A 24832-nucleotide genomic window follows, 5' to 3' on the forward strand; every position below is an offset into this window, starting at 1 on the left:
GCGGGCCGGCGGGGTCCTCGCGGGTCCTCGGCGGGCCCGGGGGAGGGCCCTCTTTGTGGCTGCAGTTGGCAAGATGGCGCCGGTGGGGGTGGAGAAGAAGCTGCTGCTGGGCCCTAACGGGCCCGCGGTGGCGGCCGCCGGCGACCTGACCACTGAGGAGGAGGAGGGCCAGAGCCTATGGTGAGACCGCGAGGCGGCCGGGCTGGGCTGGCCGGGCCGGGCCGGACTGTCGGACAGACTAACGGGCCGTCGCGGGCCAGTCAGGTTCAGGCTGGCCCCGGGGCCGACCGCTGTGCCATTGTCCCCACAGGTCCTCGATCCTGAGCGAGGTGTCCACCCGCGCCAGGTCCAAGCTGCCGTCCGGCAAGAACATCCTGGTTTTCGGTGAGCGCCGGTGGCGGGGCGTTGCCCGGGGAGCTGGGGTGGGCGAGGCGGGCGCCTTCTCACTGGTGCCAGCCTTTCTCTCCCCTGCCGCCTGCCCGGAAGGGCCTGGCTGGACAGCCTGAGAGTGGCCAAGTCCACCACGGCCGAGGTCAGGACGTTGCCCCTTTTCGAGAGCCCAGGGATGCTGGCAAGTGCTCGTCGGCACATTCCTTAGTGTTTTGGCCGCAACATCAGCTTTGCTTTAAATGTCCCTGACTTCCTGCGCTCATAGCCACGAAGTTCACCGAACTGCGGGCGTAGAGAGGGGAGGGAGTAGATAAGGTTAGCGGAGGAGGCGGGTGAACGAGGTGACTGGGGGTCGTCGGGCTGTGGGGAGATGCCACAGGAGCCATTTCTCTATCTTGATGAGCGGTGCATGGTGGGAGGGGCGCTGCAAAGGACAGCAGGCCTTGGAGTCCTCTCCGGGGACTTTTCCTACATTATTTTAGCCTTCACTGCTGGGTTACCTGGGTTAGGTCCCTCAGCGTCTGTGGTCTCCTTTCCTCATACAAGTAAGGGAGTTTGGCTGGGTTCATTCATACAGGAGAGCCATTTGTTGAGTGGGTCGTTTCCTGTCGGTTGGGCACTGGGACAGCACAGACATCCCTCAGACACTGCACAAGAATGTCAGTTTAGTGAGACAGAGATAGATGTGTTGGTGATTGCACTACACCATGTTGGGCATAGACAGATGATTGGGGGCACGTCATATGGCTTGATGTTGTTTGGAGTTAGGTGTTTTGAAGGGTAGGTTTTAACGTGCAGGGGCCCAGAGGGTTAGTGTTTGCAGGAACACAGAGGTGACAAGGCGAGGGGGGGTGGTGTTGGAAGCTACCACAGCCTCCTTGTGGAACGTGTCTGATGAGGTAAGTTTGAGGTAGATGGTGGAAGGCTGAAGAGTCGATGCTTTCTCCTGAAGGCACCCAATTCTCAAGGGCCTTTTATTTTACCTCCGTCCTCTGATTCTCACGGGAATCACTGTGAGGGTGGTTTTCCCACTGTTTTTGAGGGGAGTGGCTGGTCTTTAGTTGATGACCACTGCAACAGAGAACAGAAGACCCTTAGAGGTCTTCGCGAATTGGGGAATCGAGGGCACCAGATCTGTGTTTAGAAAGGGGATGCTGGCAGCAGAGTGGCAGGTGGCTCGAAATGAGCAGGTACTGAAGTCAGGCTGAGTGCGCACCATGTCCACATGGGACGTGGAGTGGCATTGAGGGTGGAAAGGAGGACTTTGACCTGTGGGATGCCTTTCAGTTCTCATGTTCTGTAATTCCATATTACTAAATCCCAGGGGTGCTTAGTAGTGTTTTTTGGTGGTGGCTCTTTCTGATGTTTAAGGTTTCTTTTGGGGGGAGGGAGAGTTGTTAGCTGGATAGAGGGGGATGAGGAGTCGCTTGGTAATTACGAAGATAGTGCTTAAGAGTTTTGCTTAGGTCTGTAATTATTTCCATAGCCCATAGTTTCCTAGCCTTCAGAGTGCTTATGAAAGAAATGTACTAAAATCAAAGGTGAATAACAGCTTCATTCTTTATGATTATGAGGCAGGATCAGACTGTTTCAGTTCAGAGTCCCTAGGCTTTAAGGTTAATTATATTCTGAAGATTTCTTGCTTTCCTTGTGGTAAAAGTTTATTTTGTGAGAAACTAGCCCCACCTTTTACTTTCACTTTTCCAGATGCGTGTCTTATAAATTATAGGTAGGGCCTGCGGGCCTGCCTTCTTCCTTTCCTTGTGAGGTAAGGATGACTGCAGTAGATTGTCATTTTAGATCTTGGAAATTGCCGCCTTTATCACCTCTCCCCACCCTGACCACTCTTACAGCAGGTCCTGCTTTGTTTATGAATACAGGTGAGACCTCAATAGCAAGCTCTACATGAAAGTTCCTTGTGTGAATGTCCAGACTCCCCATCCTTGCCTAGAATAAGTGGTACGCTTTGTCTTCTTACATGCATCACTTATAGGTGAAGATGGTTCTGGTAAAACAACCCTCATGACTAAACTTCAAGGAGCTGAGCATGGCAAAAAAGGAAGAGGCCTAGAGTATCTCTACCTCAGTGTCCACGACGAGGACCGAGATGGTGAGTGAAGCATTGATCCATGCAAGTCTCTGACTCCTCGGTTGCCACTCCTGCAACATGCCCAGGCATTCTCAATTTTCTCTTTAGGTCTAAGAGAATTAGTCGCAGGGGAATAGATGAAGTGTATCTCTTTGTAGGACTTTACCTATTTTTCTTTACAGAGTATGTTAGCAAAATGGGGAATGGGCCTGTTACCTGCTGCTCTGGGTAGCCCTTACTTAAAAGGAGAGACTGAGGGTAAAGTTTCAAATGCACATAAAAGTAAGAAACTGAGAAGTTTTTGGACTTCCCTGGTGGCTCAGTGGTTAAGAATCCACCTGCCAACGCAGGGGACACGGGTTCGAGCCCTGGTCCGGGAAGCTCCCACATGCTGCGGAGCAACTAAGCCCGTGCGCCACAACTACTGAAGCCTGAGCCTCTAAAGCCCGTGCTCTGCAACAGGAGAAGCCACCGCAATGAGAAGCCAGTGCACCGCAACAAAGAGCAGCCGCCTGCTCACCACAACTAGAGAAAGCCCGCGCGCAGCAATGAAGACCCAACAGGGCCATAGATAGATAGATAGATAGACAGATAAAATTTATTAAAAAAAAAAGAAACTAAGAAGTTTTTAAGTGCTTTGGACTTTTCTATGAGAGAAACACTTGGCAGACTGATCTGGGCACCATTGTTACTCTGCATGGTTTTAGTGGAGAATCTGAAATTGATGTGGTTTAGAGTATAAAAGCTTAACAGATATTCACAAGAGAGTTTTGAGTCTTTTTGCGACAGTGTAGAAATGCTGATTGCTTGTGGGTTTTTGTTTTGTTTTGTTTTTTCCCCCAGTGGAGAGAATAGAGGCTCAGAGGTAATAATGTTCTCTTAATTTCTCATGTCTAGAACGTGGATAATAATCGTTTTCTACCTTCTGGGTAATTGGGATGGTTAAAAGTGCATGGTAAAAAAAAAAAAAAAAAAAGTGCATGGTAAGCTCTATTATAAGGATTAGATATCATTTTAAATTGTGATAAGTACGATTGTGAGTTGGATTGGAACAGTGGTTTTTGGTTACCACTAGTCAGTAATACCTCCTTTGTAAACTTTTAGGCTTTGTGTTAGATCTTGAATGGCTCTAAAGTAAATAATTATTAATGCCTAGCTTTTTTTATTTGTAGAAAAGTTACCATGTAACCTAAGGATGAAATATCTTCATTAAATTACTTCCTTAAAATTGCATTTACCCATTTGTACAGTAAGGACCATGCTGTAGGGGTGATTATATAAGGGGGGCAAATCCCACCACCTCTGGTCCCCCATTTCCTTATTGCTAAAATGAAGAAGCTGAACCCAGGTCCTTCCTTGCACCTTAATTCTTCGAGCTCCAAGAATCATTTAAATAGAGGGGAAAAACCCTTTAATCTTAACTTAGTAGTCACCTTAGAACCCCAAGATTTTATTCCTGCTCCTTCTTCCCCGGGTTCCTTTGCCATACTGAACATTCTCTGAAGGATGTGAAAGAAAGGTGGGAGGTAGACCTGGTGCTAAGGGCTCTCCTTGTGTAAGGAGAGCAGAGGCTCTCCAGTGCCCACCTAGGCCCACCAGAGTTTGTGTAGGTAGGGTTGGGACTCAGGGGTCACTGAGCTGGGCTAGAGGGCCTCATATGTCTGAGTGTTTTGCTTCCTGTCTTTGATGATTTTTTTTTTTTGCGGTGCACAGGCCTCTCACTGTTGTGGCCTCTCCCGTTGTGGAGCACAGGCTCCGGACGCGCAGGCTCCGGACGCGCAGGCTCAGCGGCCATGGCTCACGGGCCCAGCCGCTCCGCGGCATGTGGGATCTTCCCGGACCGGGGCACGAACCCATGTCCCCTGCATCGGCAGGCGGACTCTCAACCACTGCGCCACCAGGGAAGCCCCTTTGATGATTATTGTGGAAGGAATTTGGGCTTTGGAGCCAGGCAGAACTGGTTCAGAATCCACTCCGGTAGTCACTAGTTGTGACTGACTTAACCACTCTACACCTCAGTTTCCTCATTTGTAGTATTGGGCAATGGTACCAATTTGTAGGTTGACAGAATGAGAGGTGGCATGTGTCAAGTGTAGCTGAGTGCTTGAGACAGGTGGTAGGTCTAGTACCCTTTTGAAAGTATATGAAACATGGTGTAGATACTCTGACATTGCTATAGCTGCTTGTTTCAAAGGGGCATAAACATATTTCATGCCAAGCATCAAAGTAACTATATTCACTTACCTTTGAGTTAAAATACATGTTAATTTTTATTTCAGATTCCTTAAGGTTGCCTTAAAAACTTAGATCTCTGCATTTATGGGATTTTTTTAAGCTGCCTACTTGCAAGTTCCTCTTTGATGAAAGAGTTGCCCTTACCTGTGGTTAATTAAACATCTTTTAGCCCCAGTATTTTTTATTGTGTGGTGTGACTAGGTTATAAATATACATTTTGCAGGCAATCACCCAGGTAGAGAAAATAGGTTCTGGCTTGTCCTTGTTTTGTGGTAGGACATGGCATGTCAAAGGACCTCTGCCTTAAGGGTTGGGGGCATCCATTTAATGCCACATGTGGTATGTGTAATCTCCATGCACATGGGTGAGTTATATGTAGTGGGCAGTGGGAAGAAAGGCTAAAAAAAGGAACCATGTCTGGTGAGGGGCAGACATTATAATCTGTAGACTTCAGGTACAGTTTGTTTGTTTGTTTGTTTGTTTTTTGGCCACGTCGTGCAACATGCGGGAGCTTAGTTCCCCAACCAGAGATCGAACCCGTGTCCCCTGCGTTGGGAGCACAGAGTCTTAACCACTGGACCGACAGGGAAGTCCCAACAGTGCAGTATTTTTGAAGGCATTCGTAGAATCCAAGTCAAAACCGCTATCTGAAATGCATTAGAGTTTGAAAGTATAGCTAGATGTAGATACCTTTGTTGTACTGTTGAAATAAAGTCATGAATGTAAAAATTTTCACAGCATGTTAGTGAATTGATGGTACCCAAAAAAAAGGTAGCTAACAGAAGACAGGTTTTTAAAGGCTAAGTTGCAATTTATTGGGGAGGAAGTTAATGAAATGATATTTTTGATAGTAGGATTTCTCCCTCATGGTGCTTTTATTAAAAAAAATTCTCGGGCTTCCCTGGTGGCGCATTGGTTGAGAATCTGCCTGCCAATGCAGGGGACACGGGTTCGAGCCCTGGTCTGGGAAGATCCCACGTACCGCGGAGCAACTAGGCCCGTGAGCCACAACTACTGAGCCTGCGCCTCTGGAGCTTGTGCTCCGCAACAAGAGAGGTCACGATAGTGAGAGGCCCGCGCACTGTGATGAAGAGTGGCCCCCACTTGCCGCAACTAGAGAAAGCCCTTGCACAGAAACAAAGACCCAACACAGCCATAAATAAATAAATAAATGATTTTTAAAAAAAAATTCTCAAAAAGATGTCTAAAATTTTTTAAAAAGTATATTATTAATTTGGAGAAATATCTTCTACAGTTTGATCATCCAGATATAATTTTAGAATCACATGCTTCATTAAATGTCAGCACTTGCACCTTTGTCTGTATATGTTTTTAACTTTACTGTGGAGAACAAAACTCCATAAAAGCATAGACTATTTTGATGAACCCCAATATATCTATCACCTGCCTTCAGGTTAAAAGTTCTAGGTCAATTTTATTTCAGCTGTACTCTCACCCTCTTCTCTTTTCACTCCACATTGGATTATTAAAGCAAATTTCAGACATTATATCTTTTTATCTGTAACTACTTCCATATGTATGTCTAAAAGATTAGGATTTTTAAAAACATTATCATATCAAAAATAAGTGTAATTCCTTAATATTATCAGGCACCCCGTAATTCATATCTCAGTTTATATAAGTAATGAGTTTATCTTGCATTTAAATACAAAGGTCCTGTCTCTTTGGCACCGTTTGTGGTATGTGAGCACACTGTTTAGTGTGCCTGACACAAGAAGAGCTTGTTTAACCACAGGCTCTTCGACACAACTTGCTGCCTCACAGATTGCTGATATCTTAGAAGAATGGATTTTTAGACTATGGCACAGTCGTCCAGGGAACATTTGTAGCTTTTATTAGTATCTTTTTTTTTTTTTTTTGCGGTACGCGGGCCTCTCACTGTTGTGGCCTCTCCTGTTGCGGAGCACAGGCTCCCGACACGCAGGCTCAGTGGCCATGGCTCACGGGCCCAGCCGCTCCGCGGCATGTGGGATCTCCCCGGACTGGGGCACGAACCCACGTCCCCTGCATCGGCAGGCGGACTCTCAACTACTGCGCCACCAGGGAAGCCCTATTAGTATCTTTTGATTCTTATTGAAAGCTAAAATGTCCTTTACTCTTTACTCCTCAGACATTGCTGGAATCTTTTTGGATGTGGACACAGTATATTATGGTTGTTACAAAATTTTATAGTTTAGACAGTTCACAAGGCACCTTGATGAAGAGTTGCTGTCCACTGAGCACTTGGACCCTTTTCTGGTTAGGATTTCTGTCTCTGTTCTGTGTGGAATTCTGTGGCTGTCACCTTTAAGTTCTTCCTTGTGTGGCTCTTTCAGCTGTGCTGATGGTCATTGTCAGTAACTTAGCTTCACTTCTTTTCTTAGATCACACACGCTGCAATGTGTGGATTCTGGATGGAGACTTGTATCACAAAGGTCTGCTGAAATTTGCAGTTTCTGCTGAATTCTTGCCGGAGACCCTGGTGATTTTTGTTGCAGACATGTCTAGGCCTTGGACTATGATGGAATCTCTACAGAAATGGGCTAGTGTTTTACGTGAGCACATTGATAAAATGAAAATTCCACCAGAAGAAATGAGGGAGCTGGAACGGAAGTGTAAGTAAAACAGGATTTTCTTATTTGGAAAATTCACTCGTCTTTTTGGATGGTTCCAGCCACCTTCCTTTTCACAGTGTCAGGAGGCTGCAAAGCTTCCCTTACAGAGTGTTTGTGTTTTGTTTGCACCATTTATTTCAGATTTGCTTTTGTAGATTCAGTAGTCAGAAAGTCTTCAAAGCAGTCTTTATCTCAGCTGTCACAGTTGAAGAAAGTAAATCAGTATTCCTTATTATTTTCATTGGTTCTCTTTTATAATATGGGTTCTTCCCTCGCCCCCAAAACGTGATCAGTTCTGTGAGCCTTTTTGCTGTTCTGTTAACTCGTGGTGTGCTGAGTTAGTATCAGTGGGTGTAGAGATTTACTGGGATCTCTGCAGCTTGAGTCCATTTCCCCGTATTTCCATTGAGGTCCTATGGACCCTCTTGTTGACAAGTTTAAAGGAAGACCCACAAAAGATAAATCTTTCAGTTCCTACCTTAGTTGCTTTGGAGATACAGCAAATATGATTTTAGTTAGAAATAAGAAATTCTTTTTTTTTTTTTTTTTCATTAAAATGAAAGGATGTTTTAAGACTCGGGGCATCCAAGCCCATTTGAGAACAGAGAACTTTAAAGGAAGTTCTTTTTGTTTTGTTTTGTTTTTCCTTAATGTGGTTCAGAAGCTTGTTTTTTCCTTTTCGTTGCTTCTGTGCGGTTACATCAACTTCTGTTCACTTGCCGGGGAAGTGGGAGGGGCAGGGGCTGGAGCTGTAGCAGCAGCAGCGCCGTCTTGGCCAGGGCAGTCTTGGCTCAGCCCCTGGCTTATTTCCACGGGATGACGTCATTCCCTTTAGTGACTTAATGAGGGCTTCTGGAACATGGCACACAGGATCTTCAAACTTACTGGCAGAAGGGTTCAGAAATTTTGATGTGCTTTTCAAATCAGATTTCTTGCTGTGTGTCTTCCTGTCATAACTTCACTTGCTCCTGACTACATTAGCTAAAACAGGGAGCTTAACATAGAATTCTTTAGTTTGCTGTGTGCATGTGTGTTTCCTGGGACACCCACGTATGCTGCAGTGATTATTATGCAGCTCAGCGCATCTGTCCTCAAACACTGACCTTTCTAGATAAAGCCTATTTTTCCCCTGAAATAGAGACCCTAAAGACAACTTCTGGGACTAGTTCAGAGCCTGAAGAGCTGTTCTCCTTTCACTGCGCATTTACCATCGTACCCAGACTAGTGGGTTAATGCACAGGAGATTTCAGTTTCTGAACCTGTTTTCCTAGAGTTAGAACCTTGTAAAGATTTGTTAAAACAGAAAAAAAGGAAGAGATTGAGCCAAGGATATTTTTCTTTCCCAGACGGGGAGGCTGTCTGCCTGGTGCCAGATCTGTTCAAGGCATTGGGGATACATACAGCAGACAAGGTGCCCGCTTCTGGGGAGCTTGTGCTCCCATGACACACTGAATTTATTTTGTGGTCTTAGTCATTGATGTTTGTGTTGCTTAGGATTAGATTGAGCTGCACGTGACACAAACCCAAAATAACAGTGGCCTAAACAAGACTGGGTTTTATTTCTCTCTCCTGTGAATGAAATCCAGAGGTAGTTCAGGCCTGGAAAGCATCTTGAGGAAGACAAGTCAAGGACCCTGGCTCCTTTGTGCTTACTGCTTTGTCATCTTTAGGGTGTGGTTCTCTTCCTCTTGGCAACCAGAGCTCCAGCTTTCACATCTGTGTTGCAGGCAGCAGGATGGAGGAAAAGCAAAGAAGGGCTGAAGGGTGTGTGCCTGCTGTCTTCCTAAGGAGACATTTCCTAAGGAAATGCAGTCTGTGTGGCTGTGTGTTCTAAGTATCAGTGCTCGGTTTGGTTGTAAGGAGGAAGAGGAGAGGACAGTGGAGGGCGGCTGGTGATTGCTGGAACCACATCCGTGCCTCATGGCTCTGGCTAACCTTCTGAGAGCCTCTCTTGTGTTCACCACCTTTCCTCTGAGGTGTTTGGAATGGTACTCACGCCTTTCTGTTACCCGTTAAAGGAGTGCTTTGTTAGTGCTAGTTTTAGGTTACATTTTAATAAAGTGGTTGGCCGTCCTCTTGCTTAGAGGACTCCCACTTTCCAGATTAATTGGACTCTAGGTATTGTATTGAATGAGCAAAGAGCTGTCACCCAACCTGCTTTCTGATCCAACACCAGTGTCCAATCTGCTGAGTTTGGAAAGCTGCTCCATGGCCAGCCAGTCTCTTTCTGGATTAGGTTCCTCAGTGGTCCTGAATCTGTGGCAGCTGCTTGGCTGCAGGGTTTGTCTGAGGGGGAGGGCAGAGCAACCCCTAAAGCTGCCAGAAGGTGGTGCTTGTTTGTAGGTTAGTCTTATCTTTCCTGCTTTGTGTCTGGGGTTTCACTTGCTTATCAAGTAGAGGAAGAAGATTAGGTGCAATCTCTTGGGTCTTCTCAGAACTGTGGAACTAACGGGTGATCAATGAGGTAGGAGGGAAAAGAAGAGAAAGAGGCGGCGCTCTGCAGTCTCCTTCCCATAGCCACTCCCATCTGATGCTAAAGGGGAGCCCCTGGTGGGCTGATGGCCCCTGCTGTGAAATACTGGCCATCCCACCACCTAGAGAGAAACTGCTAATACTGTGGTATGTGTGTATCCTAAGGGAAATGCACATTTTATTATCCAGATTACGCAGTCCTCACTATGTTTTTATCATTCCTTTTCACCACCTCTGTTATGGATATTTGCTCTGCCTTCCAACTTATTTTCTAAAATGCTGAGTTATTAAAAACACATGTGCATTTCCTACTGTTTTTGGATAGCTGTAATTAAGTCATTCCTTCAGAGAATGAATAGCCTAGCCCAGGGTTTCCCAACCATTTTCATATCATGGCCTGTGTAGAATACAGCAGAGTTTATACAGCATGCTGGGTAGTGGAGGTTTGTGGAGCAGACTGCTGGAGCTGCCCCACCCCTGCCTTCCTTCCCACAGTCACTTAGCTTACCTGTAACCTGCTCCGGGCTCTGCCATGCTCACTGTCTTGGAAGCCTGTTTGAGTGCCTCACGTGACCTTAGGCAATTATAGATATTACCCAGACAGTTAAGCCATTGTATTTTTCACTGACTTGAAGATTTGTTAAAATGCTTTTAAAGAGAAAATGTGGGAAGACTAAAAAGAGTACATATTCTCAATTATATTTATATTATAAATGTAATTACATATGTAAATGTAATTACATATAAATTACATTTATAACGCTAGAAAAGGCAAACTAATCTGTATTGAAAAAAAAAGCAGATCAGTGGTTGCCTGGAGTTAGGGATGGTGTTGAGGAGAGGTGGGGAAGATAGATTACCAAAAGGCACAAGGAAACTTCTGGGCGTGATAGATAAATGCACTGTCTTGATTGTGGTACTGACTCATGGGTGTATTCATATGTCAAAAATACCAAATTTAGGGAGTTCCCTGGTGGCCTAGTGGTTAGGATTCCAGGCTGTCACTGCCGTGGCCCGGATTCAATCCCTGTCGGAGAACTAAGATCCTGCAAGCCGTGAGGCATGCCAAAAAGAAAAAAAAAAAAAATCAGATTTATATTTTAAACATTGCACTGTTTGTTGTGTGTCAGTCTTGGCTGCATAAAGCTAAAGTAAAGCAGATTTAAAAAAAAAAAGAGAGAGAAAATGTGGGAGCCTTTGATTTCTTAAGAGCCTTCAACAATCATCAGAAAACCCTTCTCTGTTTTTGTCCAAAATGCAATGCAGTAAAAATCTCTTGAGTATTCATTTATTGAATCTGAAGAAATAAACTGCACTGATGGTTAAAAAAAAAAAATCTCTTGAGTGATTGTTTTTGTGTGTTTTTTGTTTGTTTTTGGCCACGTGGCATGCAGGATCCTAGTTCCCCGACCAGGGATTGAACCTGCGCCCCCTGCATTGGAAGCGTGGAGTCTTAACCACTGGACTGCCAGGGAAGTCCCATGAGTAGATTATTTATATTGGCAATGAAATTATATGAATGAGCTTAATTAAAGAGAAGTTGTAGAGATGAAATATTATATCTGCACTTTAGGGTTTAGGCAGTGGTTTTTTCCCAGTATTATATGAAAGACATTGTGCTCCCAGATAATTGCAGAAGCTTATATAACAATAACCTAAAGTCTTTGTAACTTAGGACTCACTGTTTTAAAATATTTAAAACCTATTCTGTGGGTGAAGAAGAGTACATGCACTTTTCTCTAGATTCTCTTTAATCTAGTTGTCTGTGTTTTCTCAGTGAGCATGTTGTGGATGAGAGTAAAAGTCCGTTTGGTCCTTTAGTCATGTTGTGTGTAGAAGAGTAGAGCTGCCGGCTCGAAGTAGCTTTAATCATCATGTCCTTGTTCTCTGGCCTGACATGTAACCTTGAAGCACTCAGGAAAAGGTGCAGGTCTGTAGACTTTGTGTTCACTTGCCTTAACCAAGACCATGGACCACTCTCAGCTTGAAGGCCCTCCTGTGGGGTTGCACCCATGGCCAAAATAGTGCCAAGAACTAGATGTTCTATCACTCACCCCTTCTTGTGTTAGGCAGGAATAGGTCCGTGACACATGTGGCTCAGGATCTCCTAAAGATGAAACTGAGTCCACAAGAGTGAGGATGATGAGGAGATGCAGATGGTGCTGGCAAGTCCAGCCTCTCTCTTTAGCACGGACGCACCTCAGCTGTATGGAAACAGCATGTTCTTGGTAATTCAGGTGGTTCTAATGAGAACTCTGAGGAGTTTTATAAGTTGTAACCTATTCTAGTGGTCGTGTCTGTTGAAGTAACACAGTTCAACTATCCTAATATTTTGAAAATGTAAAATATGTAGGAAAAGTGTTGGGAATTCCCTGGTGGTCCAGTGGTCAGGACTTGGCTCTTTCACTGCCATGGCCTGGGTTCAATCCCTGGTAGCAGGACTAAGATCCTGCAAGCCTTGCAGCATGGCCCCAAAAAAAGTGTTTTGTTTTGTTTTTCATAGTAGGAACTATTGAAGCCTTGGGAGTTTTTAAAAACCTGTTTAATTGTTAAGAGTTAGATGCAATTAAAGATGACCAGGGGAATATCTTTACTGCTCTGAAGTTATACTGCTCAGACTGACTGAAAATGTCAGAATTGGGATTTTGTATCACCACCCCTAAATCCCTAATATTGCAGTTAAGTCAGATGCAGTTAGAAGTTTGTCACAACTCTTTATGTTTTGTGCTTATTACTACCTGCTTCAGTTTTCTAAAGCTGGCATGTGCATTTTTTATTGTGTGTGTGTGTGTGTAATTTTCTTTTTCTTTTTCACCTGTAGTTGTGAAAGATTTTCAAGACTATGTTGAGCCTGAGGAAGGTTGTCAAGGTTCCCCACAGAGAAGAGGGCCTCTGACCTCAGGTCCTGATGAAGAAAATGTGGCCCTGCCTCTTGGTAACAACGTGCTGACTCATAACCTGGGGATCCCAGTGTTGGTGGTGTGCACAAAGGTGTGTGCCAGGGAATTGTACGCTTGGCTGGGTTTGGCAGTGCAGCAAATAAATAAATAAAATTCATTAAGAAAAAAAATCCAATAAAGAACAAACAAAAAAATGGGGGGTTTCAAAAGTTCTTTGATCCTAGTCAGAGCCACTAGGTTGCCCAACTGCAGCATGTGCCATTCACATCATATTCTGTGAGAATGGAGCCCTGTGGAGTATGCAGTGCACAGCCATGTCCAGTGGGCCTGTTTCCTGATGTGACCTTGTTTGATTCTTAGAGCAACTGTGAGGTGATCAGGGCCATCATATCCCTGCTTTATAGATGTGGAAACTGAGGCCCAGGATGAAAGAAGAATCACTAGTTGCTTTTCACTCTTGTCTATTTATTTAATTAACGCTTGGACTTTGGGCTGTGGATGCCTTCTTTTTTTAAAAATTTATTTATTTATTTATTTATTTTGGTTGCGCTGGATCTTAGTTGTGGTTGGCGGGCTCCTTAGTTGTGGCATGTGAACTCTTAGCTGCAGCATGGATGTATGATCTATTTCCCTGACCAGGGATTGAACCTGGGCCCCCTGCATTGGGAGCGCGGAGTCTTAACCACTGCACCACCAGGGAAGTCCCATGGCTGCCTTCTTTGAAGCCATGATACTTTATTACTGATAAAGACAGTGTTCCCATCCTTAGCAGGCAGAGAGGCAAAAAGATGACTCCTTTCTCTTTCTATCTTACCTGCAGTGTGATGCGGTGAGTGTCCTGGAGAAGGAGCATGATTACAGGGACGAGCACTTTGACTTCATCCAGTCACACCTACGGAGGTTCTGCCTCCAGTGTATCCTTGGGGTGCTGTGTTGGGGCCCAGGGGCACAGGCTCCCCTCTATGTGTGCTAATCCAGGCTTCCTCCAAATGGGGCTTCTTCAAAGAGATAAAAGTACTTCCTGAATCCAGAATAGTTTTTTGCCAGGGTGAAATTGTATACATCAGCGGTCCCCAACCTTTTGGGCACCAGGGACCGGTTTCGTGGAAGACAGTTTTTCCATGGACCACGGGGGGCGGGGGAGGGTTTAGGCAGCAATGCGAGCGATGGGGAGCGGCAGATGAAGCTTTGTTCGCTCGCCCACCGCTCACCTCCTGCTTTGCGGCCCGGTTCCTAACAGGCCGAGGACCAATACCTGTCTGTGGACCTGGGGTTGGGGACCCATGGTATACATCATTTTACTTTCTAAAAGTTTACTGTGTTGGAATTTGAGACTTAATAATTTGTGCCTATTTTTGATTATTTTTTATTTTTAATGGTGTACATTGGTAGACTTTTGTATTAAGAAGAAAGATGATATGTGGTAATTTTATTGCAAATTATTTTTATCATATCTTGAAAATCTTTTTAAACTTTGCTTTTTTTATAGAAAAGGTTAATTACCCAACATGATAGTGTTTTGGGTGCTACAGGGTTTCCTTTATGTTTATGTTTTGTGCTGTCCGTGAGAGAGAGGCTGTGTCAGCAGACTTTTGAGTGTTGTTTCTGTAAAAATCCAATAGCAGTTGGTGCCATCATCCCACATCCTGGGCGGGGGAGGGTAAGGGTGAGTTCCACTACTTCCTTTGGGCTCTTAAGCTTGTCCAGCTCAGTGGAGGGTGCCAATAACATGTAGGTACCCAATTCTTATATGCTTAATGACCAACTTGATCACATGTGGGCATCTGTCTAGGAAAGAATATGTGTACCTTGGATATGCTGAGGGTTTTCCTGGGCTACCCTCAGAACCATTAAGTTGACTGCTTGGGACGCAACCTGATGGGTCAGAAGACAAGTTTACATGTTCAGAAATGAACTACGTGGCCCGCTGTCATCAACATGCTTTATGCTTTTGACCTGCTTCTTCTGCTACTATTACCTTTTTAGTTCTTAAGATTTTAACACTTTATATTAATTGTGTGTTGATCAAAAACTGAGTATCCTGTGACTAGTACTTTGAGGATTGTGCTTGTATGTATTTGCTTTTGTCTTCTCTTGCAGTGAATTGGTTTTCCTTAAGCAGATTGATTAGATGGAGCCGCCTTGATTTACACATCAGTGAAGGAAGAGAAAAACCTCGACTTGTTGTATAAGTACATTGTTCATAAAACATATGGTTTCCACTTTACCACGCCTGCCTTAGTTGTGGAAAAGGAAGCAGTTTTTATGTGAGTTCTTTATAGGTGATGCTTTCAAACGCTTCTCTTCCTGGTACATTTGCTCTTTACATTTTATCCTTCCAAGTAAGATGCCTCTGTCTCTTTCTTATACAGCCAGCTTTCTATTACCTTGGGGCAACGTGCTTGGAGTTGGACCTCATAGGGCATATATACACCCACCTTTCCATCTCTGCTCTTTTCCAGATTACTTGCCATTCTGCTTCCAGTCTGAGGGAACTGGGTGGAGTGAGGTTAGGGGTGCTGCCTTTCTTCATGGAGAGCAAGTTGCTAAAACATTTTTGCCACTTACTGTCAACTCTGGTAGAATGCCGGCTGAGTGAGGGAGTCGTAGTATAGGGAATTGGCACTTTGAGGATCCTGGACGTTTTCTGTTGAAGCATCTGGTTTATTGGCATCCATTGGCAGGGATGACTGCCTACGCCCTCTCTTGCGCCGCATCAGCTTGGGCTTTGGCTGTACTGAATGCCTGTTGTGTTTCCGGTGTTTCACATTTGAGGAGCCACTGGGGCTGATTGTCCTGGGCAGAGACTTGGATACCTGTTAGTCCTACTTCGTGTCATTCTCTCAGTGGAGAATGGCGGGTGTTGTGCACGCGTAAGTAAATGTTGAAGGTGTGGTCTCTGAGAGGACTTGTGCTAGTATCATGTGTTTAGGCTTAGATATCCTCTTAAGAAAGAATTACAGTTCGTTCAGCAAATACTGAGCACTTCCTCGGAGACCAGGTTCTATGCTGAGGGCAGAAATGAATGAGATGTGGTCCCTGCACATGGCACTTTAAGGGACACACACAGCGAGGAGGGGTAGGGCAGTACTGGGGTAGTAGAGGCAGTGTGGCAGGGCGAGCAGAGGAGTGATGCTGGGAGGGTGAGTGGTGCGTCCCAGGCAGGCCAGAAGGAGTGGAAGGGTGGGAGAGTCTGGGAGAAGACTGAAGGTGTGAAAGCCGAGAGCTCTCGGGACCGAACAGGCTGCCTCCTCAACATTTAGGGAGAGCCTCACTTGGGCTCTTCCCAGACAGCAGACATAGAGACTTAGACTGATTTTAGAGAATCGTTGTCTAGAGCAGTCAGGCCAGCACCAAAGCCACAAGCTCTCAGTGAGTGGTATGCTTTTGGAGTCAGTCAGTGCCCAAATCACTTGTGATCCTGAGGAGAAGGAGGATCAGGGAGACTGGATGTGTTCAGGGCTGGTCTGGAGTGGAGAAGAAGCTCAGAGCTTCTGAAGGTGACACGAGTCATGGCAGTATCTTGGTCATGCTCTGTCCCTTTGCACCTTTGGTCCTGTTGGTAGTTGCCTGTTGGGGAGCCGGTGAAGTCGTCGGAGCCATTGGGGTGGAGAGCCCTGGCTAAGCACCTTCTTGGTTCTAGAGCTGTGGAGCAGGATTTGGATAGAGAATGAGAAGCCTGTGGGAACGATCAGTTGCCATCTTTTAGAGCTTCTAGATAAAACTATGTCATGTAGGGCATTTTACAATTGTTCCTTACCCTAGGCTGCAGCTTAGCGTAATGGAACCTGGGTGCCATCCTGCCCTGTGATGTCAAGCTGGGCAGCTCCCACATAGGATCCTCAAGAACTCCTTGTGTCCCTCTGGTTTGAGGCCCAGGATAGTGCAGGTCCTGCTACTCCCCTTGGCTCCAGGGTACATATTCACACATCAGTAAAATTAACCAATCCATAAGAAAACTGTTGTCAGAAAGAAGAGTTCTCAGAGAAACAGCTCACAGGGGTGTCTTCATACCAAAGCCCAGAGAAACAGCCCTATCCTGAGCTCTGTCCTATGTGTTGCTCTGTATTCTCCACTCTGTCAGAACAGGGCCCCATTGTGTCCTTGTTCTTCTCGGCAGAGTTATGGAAAAGCTCTGAACACTTCCTGTGGGTCAGCATGTGTAGTCAGTAAGATCTCGCTCTGGCTCCTTAGGCCTTGGGCCTCACGAACTCAGTATGGAGCAGGACCTGTGAGGCTGAGCTGATGGACTACACTTGCAGTGAGTATTGGCTTGTCTGCCAAAAGCTACAAGCCGGCCCGGCAACTGCAGACCAGAACTTGTGGGAAAGGATCTCAGCTGGGAGTCCTCTCTAACCCAGAGTGTGCGCTGAGTATTCCATAAGGCAGTCCCAGGAAAAGCAAGTCAGTCTCTGTGTCTTTGCCTTTAGACCTGCAGGCTGGGACAATGAAAAGAAAATAGCTATTTTACATGAAAATTTCACAACTGTGAAGCCAGAAGATGCATATGAAGACTTTATTGTGAAACCTCCTGTGAGAAAGGTACCCAAATCAGTCACTTTAAGAGTTGCAGGTGGGGAATTCCCCGGCGGCCCAGTGGTTGGGACTCTGTGCTTTCACTGCCGAGGGACTGGGTTCGATCCCTGGTCGGGGAACTAAGATCCCACAAGCTGCGCAGCGTGGCCCCCTTGCCAAAAAATAAAGAAGTAGTTGTAGGGTTTTTTCATGGGAAAAGAAACTTATAAAGAAACAAGTCTCACACATTGAACCATTTGGGGGGGGGGTAAAAAAACTAATCCAAGGGCCTTTTAGAAAAAGTCTTTAGATGAAATCGTGTTATGTAATTGGCTCCGGGTGGCACAGCATGTGTGATGGACTGCCACTGCTGCCTCTGGATTACTGTGAGTAGATCCCACTTGCTCCTGTGATCGCCTGCAGACCCGGATCTGGGAGGTATTGTTTAGAACCTGCCAGACTTAAAAATGTCATTTGGCCATATGCCAAGGCTGGTCTTGGAACAGGGTCTTTGCCAGGCTAGAAAGACTTGACCTCTTCAGTCTCTGCAGGGACTCCCCAAACCCATGTTGAGACTTGAGCACAAGATTCTCCTTTCAGCATGAATTTTGACAAGTAGTTTGGGGTGTTCTTGGTCTATGACCACGAATGAGTGTGTCACTTCACTTCACAGCTGGTCCACGACAAAGAGTTGGCAGCGGAGGATGAGCAGGTGTTCCTAATGAAGCAACAGGTAAGAAGACCAGTGAGGCCAGAGCAGAGGCCTTCTCACAAATGAAACCACCTCTCTGGCGTGAGGCGGGGGTATCACAAAGAGCTTGCAGGGACAAAGGGGTTGCCACCAGTTCTTGTTCTCTCCCATTTCTAAGATTGGTACAGGGTAGGGGGCCCCTCAGAGGATACCCTTCCTGCCTTGCAGATTCTCCTACAGTGATAGGCTTAGTATCTTATTAAGTACCTGTTCTGTCTGCAAATGTAGATTTTCTGGCATAGTATTTCCCATGTTGACAGTTTACCAAACGCCCTGACCTCACTTCCGTTAGTTCACATAGCCCCACACAGCCCTGTGCGTGAAGGCAGGTGAGCTGATATATACGTTTAGTAGGTGAGGAGAGTAAACCCAAGCTGACAGTTCAGAATGCAGACCCAGTCCCACCTTTCTGTTTCACTGAGAGTGTTGTTAGACACATCACGGGTTTGCCTGATGATGCAGGCAGGTCAGCAGGGGGCCGTTGATGTTTTTTTATTGCCAACTTCTCCTTTTGTGCTCTCCTTGCTGCATTAGCTTCAAAACTGGTTACTGGGAGTATTTTTTGTTCACCGTATACCAAATTGCTCAATTTAAATATTTTGCATTTATAGTGTAGAACCTCTGACTTGGTTGTTGTTAATGGTGCCCTCTAGTGGAATACTTGGAAGTGTTTCTCCGGACCTTCAGTGCACTCTGCAGGCCTTGGTTAATGGTCGGTGTGTCCCTCTCTTTGCAGTCACTCCTTGCCAAGCAGCCAGCCACACCCACGAGAGCCTCCGTGAGTACCTTAAACTAAACAGAGGGTTAAGGCCCAATGTCATGTCTTCAAACTTTATACCATTATTTGTGAGAGCTTACATTTGTGTGAGCTTTTGTATATTCAGAGGGAATTTGGTCCCCCTAAAAGCCCAGGGCCAGGTACATGGTAGGAACTCAGAAAACGTCTGATGAAGGAATACAGCTCTGGGAATTAGAGTCAACAGGTTTTGTTATCTTGGTATCTCTTCTCTCAGGAGAAATTGGGATCTAAAAAAGGGACTGAGCTGGGCACAAACTCCCATTCCTGCCACCCTTCTCCCTAGACTGTGACAAATACCCTGCAGAAGCTTGTCTTCATTTTTGGGATATGTACTTTCTGTTATTTTTATGCCTGTGTGTGACTTGGGCTGGTTTTGGACTTAGGAATCCCCTGCAAGAGGACCCTCTGGCTCTCCAAGAACCCAGGGCCGGGGAGGGCCAGCCAGCGTGCCTAGTGCCTCCCCAGGCACGTCAGTAAAGAAGCCGGACCCAAACATCAAAAGTATGTATCCTATCTCTTTGGAGAGTGGTTTAGTCCTAGGCCTCATTCCTACTTTAGGGGCTGAGTAGCTGGATTTGGAAGGTGGAGACTCAAGGCAGCTGCTGTTTTCTTTCCCAAGAAGGGCTGCTTTCCACTTCCTCTTTCTGAGAGAGGGAGTTCATGGTTGGCAGAGACCAAGGCCTGCTCCTTTGTTGGAATTGGTGGCCCTTGCACCTGGCTTTGTTTAAGACCCTGGTTAGGCCTCTATATTCAGAGAAGAATACAGCATGAGAAGTCACTTTAAAATGTATAATTTGAGTTCTCAGTTTTGTTGCTTATTAGGTTTATATTACTACCATTTATGAATTGTCACTTGTTTTGTCAAGCTCAGTTACTTACTGGTTTAAGTAGCCCTTACCCCAGTGACTTAATAATACCCCAAGATGTTGGCTGCAGTAAAATCCTAAAATTATATTTCATTCTTGCATGTTCGATGACTGTCTTCTATTCTGAATGAGAGCTTTTCACAGCAGCTTTGGAACGTTACGGGCTTATAAAACTTTGAAAAACACTGCCTCATGGACAGGGAGATGATGTGGAGCACAGGTTATCTATTATGCCTCTGAACAGGTGGGAAATCTAAACAGGTTTCCACTTACTAATTATGCTAACACATAATCAGCCTTAGCAGTGGCAATGTATAAGGCATCACAGTGAATGAATCTGCTCAGTATCCTAGGAGGATCATAACCACAAATGGATAATTCCAAGCTGAAAAATAGTTTGTTGCCGTTTAATTGAGTCATTCAGTTTGTGTGATGTTTTTTTTCTTAATGTTTCCTTAGATAATGCAGCAAGTGAAGGGGTGTTGGCCAGCTTCTTCAATAGTCTGTTGAGTAAAAAAACAGGCTCTCCTGGAAGTCCTGGTGCTGGTGGGGTGCAGGGCACAGCCAAGAAGTCAGGTACTGAAGGGCCCCCAAAGATTTAGGACCCTTGTGATCGGGGAGTGCTGGAAGGTTGGGTGGTGGACAGGAGTGTCTGCTTTCACTGACCTGCAGACCCCTTGATGTTCTGAACAGATTTCCACCTTATACTGAGCAGTATACTTTACAGTAGGATTACCTTATTACCATGTGTGTTTCTTGGTACATTTAAGGTGGGATTTATGTATATTCAGGTTCTCAAGAACTGACTGTTGGGTGAGTTGAGGTAGATCCTAAACATTAGGCTGGCCAAAAAGTTCGTTCGGGGGCTTCCCTGGTGGCGCAGTGGTTGAGAGTCCGCCTGCCGATGCAGGGGACACGGGTTCGTGCCCCGGTCCGGGAGGATCCCACATGCCGCGGAGTGGCTGGGCCCGTGAGCCATGGCCGCTGAGCCTGCGCGTCCGGAGCCTGTACTCCGCAGTGGGAGGGGCCACGGCAGTGAGAGGCCCGCGTACCGCAAAAAATAAGTTCGTTCAGGTTTTTCTGTAACATCTTACATAACGAACTTTTTGGTCAACCCAGTACATGGCCCGGGTGTAGAAGTTCTGCCCGTTGGAAGTCATGGTCTGGAGTGTACCATTGACATTTTATTTAGTCTGTAATATCCTGTGTTGCTTTATAAGGATTTTGCTCACTCTACTGCCTCCAGTCTTGCCGTCCGCTGCCTGTGAACCCTCACTGCCTCACTGGAGGGTCATCATTTTCTCCTCCATGAAGCTCCCCACCCTTGTCACACATAGACATCTCTGTGACAGCCCACCCATCTGTTCTTCCGTGTGGGCACATAGGGCAAGTCTATGTCTCGGAGGTCTCTGAAACAAAAGAACCAGGTTCCTTGGGAATTACAAATTTTCCCAGAAAGCTTGAGGCCATTTCCAAAGGGTTTTAATTTTCCATTGGCTATATGGAATATTAATACAGTATTTTCCTTAATTGGTGTTTTCCAATCAAAGGAAACCCTCAAGAAATCACTCCATCGTCAGGTCAGCCTGTGCCTTCAGGTGCTCTGGAGTTCTTGGAGACTCAGAGTCTGTCTGATCTGTTGGCCCAGGCTATAAACTGGTACTCCCTGGGAGGAAATAGGGGTCACTTCTAGGCCCCAGTTAGTGTTCAACAACAAAAGATATGTGCACCAACTTTGTGCTGTATCAAAATGGCCAACCTTAGTCTTATATTCTTATTGAAATACGGTGTTCCAGGATATCCATGTGAGTCAGTTGTAATTAGTAACAAAACATAAACACCTGTTCTGTCTGAGGCACAGAAAGTCGTTTGCTGCATGCCAGAAACTCAGATACCACCTCTAGGAAGATGGTGATGAGAGTGCATAGGGGTGAGAGGGTTTTCAGAAAGGCCTTTGTGTTTGGCACAAAGGCATCCCCAGGCAGGGGGCAGTAATGTAGTCAGGGAGCCCAGACCTGTGGCATTTGGAATTAAGAAGGGCTGAATTAGAGTCTGTCTCCTTATAACGATTGCAATGAAAAAAGACTTTCCTCATTCTTATTGGAGTTATTATCACCAAAAATGATTATAGAAATCTGTATAATTTTAAATGTTACTTAAAAAAAATTTTTTTTCTGCTCTCATCACTGCTGCTTTTTTTTTTTTCTTTAAAGGACAAAAGACTGTGTTGACAAATGTTCAGGAAGAACTGGATAGGATGACTCGAAAACCAGACTCCATGGTAACAAACTCTTCAACAGAAAATGAAGCCTGATCCTCCTTAAAAAGTGCATATGTAAAATGACCAAATAACTATATTGATCTGCTCTAAGACCAGGATTTTTCTGATATGGCACATGCTATCAGTTTTTTGGGGCAGGGGAGATGAACTTAAAAAAAAAAAAAAACTTCATTGGCTTGTCCGAGTGTGAAATGCACCTTTAGGAAGGTTATGTGTCAGACCCCTTTGTGAAGGATAACCCTTGGACTCTCAGGCATGTGGCTCTCTGATGGGCAGCAAGTGCAGCTGGGCTTCTTGGGGAGGGAAGGTAGATGGAGAGAAAGAGGGCCCACTTACTTTCAGGGTGGAGCCAATGAGACCAGGAAGTCATTGATCAGATGGTAGCTAGTCTGACCAGTTGCATGTTAACAGATTCACTTGTTCTTGGGAAGCAGATTAAGTAGCAGAAGGTCCAGGAAAGAGAAAGACTGAAAGGAGGAATGAGAGAAGTGTTGGTAGGGAAGCTGAATGTTGCAGAAAGTGGAGGAGGAGGTGGAGATGAGCAGTGTTAGTAAATACAGTGTGTTCAGTAGAAGTCGAATAATCATTTTTAAGACTTAAAATCAGAAGCATTTCCAAACTAAACACTAAGCAAAATGGGAATTGGACTTGTTCTGAATGCATCTTTAACTTATGAAAGATGTGTTAAGTGTGGGGATGCCTGAGTCAGATGGAGCCGGTATGGGGCTGGGGAAGATGGCAGCTGCCCAGGACTCACGTGCTTAGCCCAGGCCATGTCCTCGTGGGAGATGTTGGGCTCCACGCGTGTGCGTCGTGGGGTAGTCACTGTGGGGTATGTTTAAAGTCAGCAGTTACAAAATTAGTTTACTTTGAATTGTGTTTTCTAAATAGCTTCTGCTTTGTTTAAAAAAAATTTTTTTTTTTTAACTACCACAGGCTGGCCTACTAGTAGAGAATGGGTGACCAACCTCTCATTTTACCATAATGCAGTGTGCTACAGAAAGTTTGAAGGAGGTTTTTAATGTAAATACACTCCAGTTAATTGGCTTACACCAGTCCCTGCCTTATGGTCATTGGAAACCTTCGTGGAGTTCCATTGATGCACAAGGGTTTTGTCCTAGCTCCCTGGTCTGATCAGTGCTATCAGATGGACAAATAAGTGTGAATGTTTTATATTGAAAATGGAAATTTCTCTTGTTTTATGTTTTTCATAAACTGTAGCATTTTTTTCTTATGGAAATAAGTGTTTCAGGTGTCTCCATTTAGGGCAAATTCATGCACATTGTCATGTCACAGCATCATCCTGGAAGTGACTTCTGTGGATTTAAAATGGCACTTTTAATTTTATACATGACACAGAACATTGAAATGCAAACACTACCATTAATTTAATATATAAAACATTTGTTGTCAAATCAAGGGAAAAACTACAGTTCACTTATGTGGAATTTACTTTTTTTATATGAATGTTTGTTGTACTGTGTCTAAGCATAACTTCCCTAATGTCATTACTTTTACATACCAGATTTGACTGACCACTAACCATACTGGGCATAACTTAATATCATATGTTATATAACAAGACTCTAAGACTGTCTTGAGTTGCTTTTCTGTAAAGGTCTGAACACTGTTAAGGAGAAAGCTGAGTATTTACTTGCCTTTCTGACAAACAAAAATGTGTTTCTTGTGCCAGTCATATTGTTGAAAATACACTTTTTTCCCCCCTTTTTAATTCAGTTTTTCTTTTTTTAATGTGTTATGGCTTCCAGTTACCAGATTTTCCAGGTAATGACAGTAAACTGACTTGGAATGATGGTTGTAGTATAATGACCAATAGATGCCAAACAGCTTGTGGCCCCACGAATGATGGGGTCACTTAATCCCTCCATAGCAGCTGGCAAGGTCAGGGGGCACAAAATGAGTGACCTCAGAAATAAGAAAGAATTCTTCGAACGGCACATGCCTAAGAGGGATACAGTGTGATTTTAAATTTTAATGCAAAACTTTACTTTTTGTTTATTTTTTATCATTTAAACTGATAAGCACTTTTTGTGTCAATATAAAATGTACTAAAACCGAAGAAATGCTAAGACACCTGTCTGGTGAAGGAAGGTTTCTTGGAGATCACTTTAGTTTCTCATGACAAGTGGATACTCCTAGGATCAGAAGAAACTGGTGTATAGTGTCATGTGCTCAGTGGTTGCCAAAGTCTACCAACTTTGGGGAGCTGCAGGGTTCTTTTTGGGGGGGGTGGGAGGGGGGAGCATATTTTTTGTTATTTTGAGATTTTCGTGCATTGGAACCAAAGGCCAAACAATAAACAGCCTTTACTTTTTAAAGTAAAATTCATTTCATTTGCAGAATACACTTGTATGGTAGACTGTTTTTTGGTTTTTTTTGGTAGACTGTTAAAGATAATTTTATGACTATTTATGTACATTGTAGTGGTTACATCTGCTGTTTGTCTTTAAAATGGAAAAATCAAAGAAATAAGCCCAACCTTGAAGATAAGGCCACGATAAAGGCCATGAATTGGTCTTTCCTAAAAATGCAACGGGTATGCTGCTAGAATTATTTAATTTTGTTTGCACTTCTTTTTTTTGGATTGGCATTTTTAAACCAGTATTTAAACTGAAGATGTGTTTTATTAGTTTAACAAAGTTGAAAGTGACTGCTCTGTACATCATGACCTTAACAATGTTGATGCTGTAAGTGAAAGTTCACTGTTGTCTCTATACTAGGTTTATTGGTGTTTTTAACTTAAAATTAGGACTGCAGATTATTCTCCCACCAGCCTTAGTCCAGGGGTGTGGCTCTATCCAGATGCAGTATGCAGTCATGTGGAACCTTGCTTTCTAGTGCTGGAAAAGATGTCTCTAATTACTGGCTTCAATAAACACAAATCCAGACTGCTTACAA

The 24832-nt window shown here is 44.7% G+C and overlaps 1 protein-coding gene across 2 annotated transcripts; it reads left to right on the top strand.

Annotated features, from left to right (window-relative positions):
* The first annotated feature begins 57 nt into the window (after window positions 1-57).
* Window positions 58-24832, top strand: DYNC1LI2 (dynein cytoplasmic 1 light intermediate chain 2). 2 transcript variants are annotated; one of them, XM_082606160.1, is made up of 13 exons: window positions 58-180; window positions 311-384; window positions 2384-2500; window positions 7099-7329; window positions 12623-12792; window positions 13522-13615; window positions 14833-14968; window positions 17132-17243; window positions 17890-17949; window positions 18704-18745; window positions 19150-19267; window positions 20092-20208; window positions 21846-24832. In XM_082606160.1, the coding sequence occupies exons 1-13, from the start codon at window positions 74-76 to the stop codon at window positions 21944-21946; spliced, it is 1479 nt and encodes a 492-aa protein (XP_082462286.1). In that variant the 5' UTR covers window positions 58-73; the 3' UTR covers window positions 21947-24832. The 2 variants fall into 2 exon arrangements, with proteins under 2 accessions (XP_082462286.1, XP_082462287.1); XM_082606161.1 differs by lacking the exon at window positions 7099-7329.

Source organism: Mesoplodon mirus, assembly GCF_964341445.2.
Source record: "Mesoplodon mirus genome assembly, chromosome: 19".
Lineage (NCBI taxonomy): Eukaryota > Metazoa > Chordata > Mammalia > Artiodactyla > Ziphiidae > Mesoplodon > Mesoplodon mirus.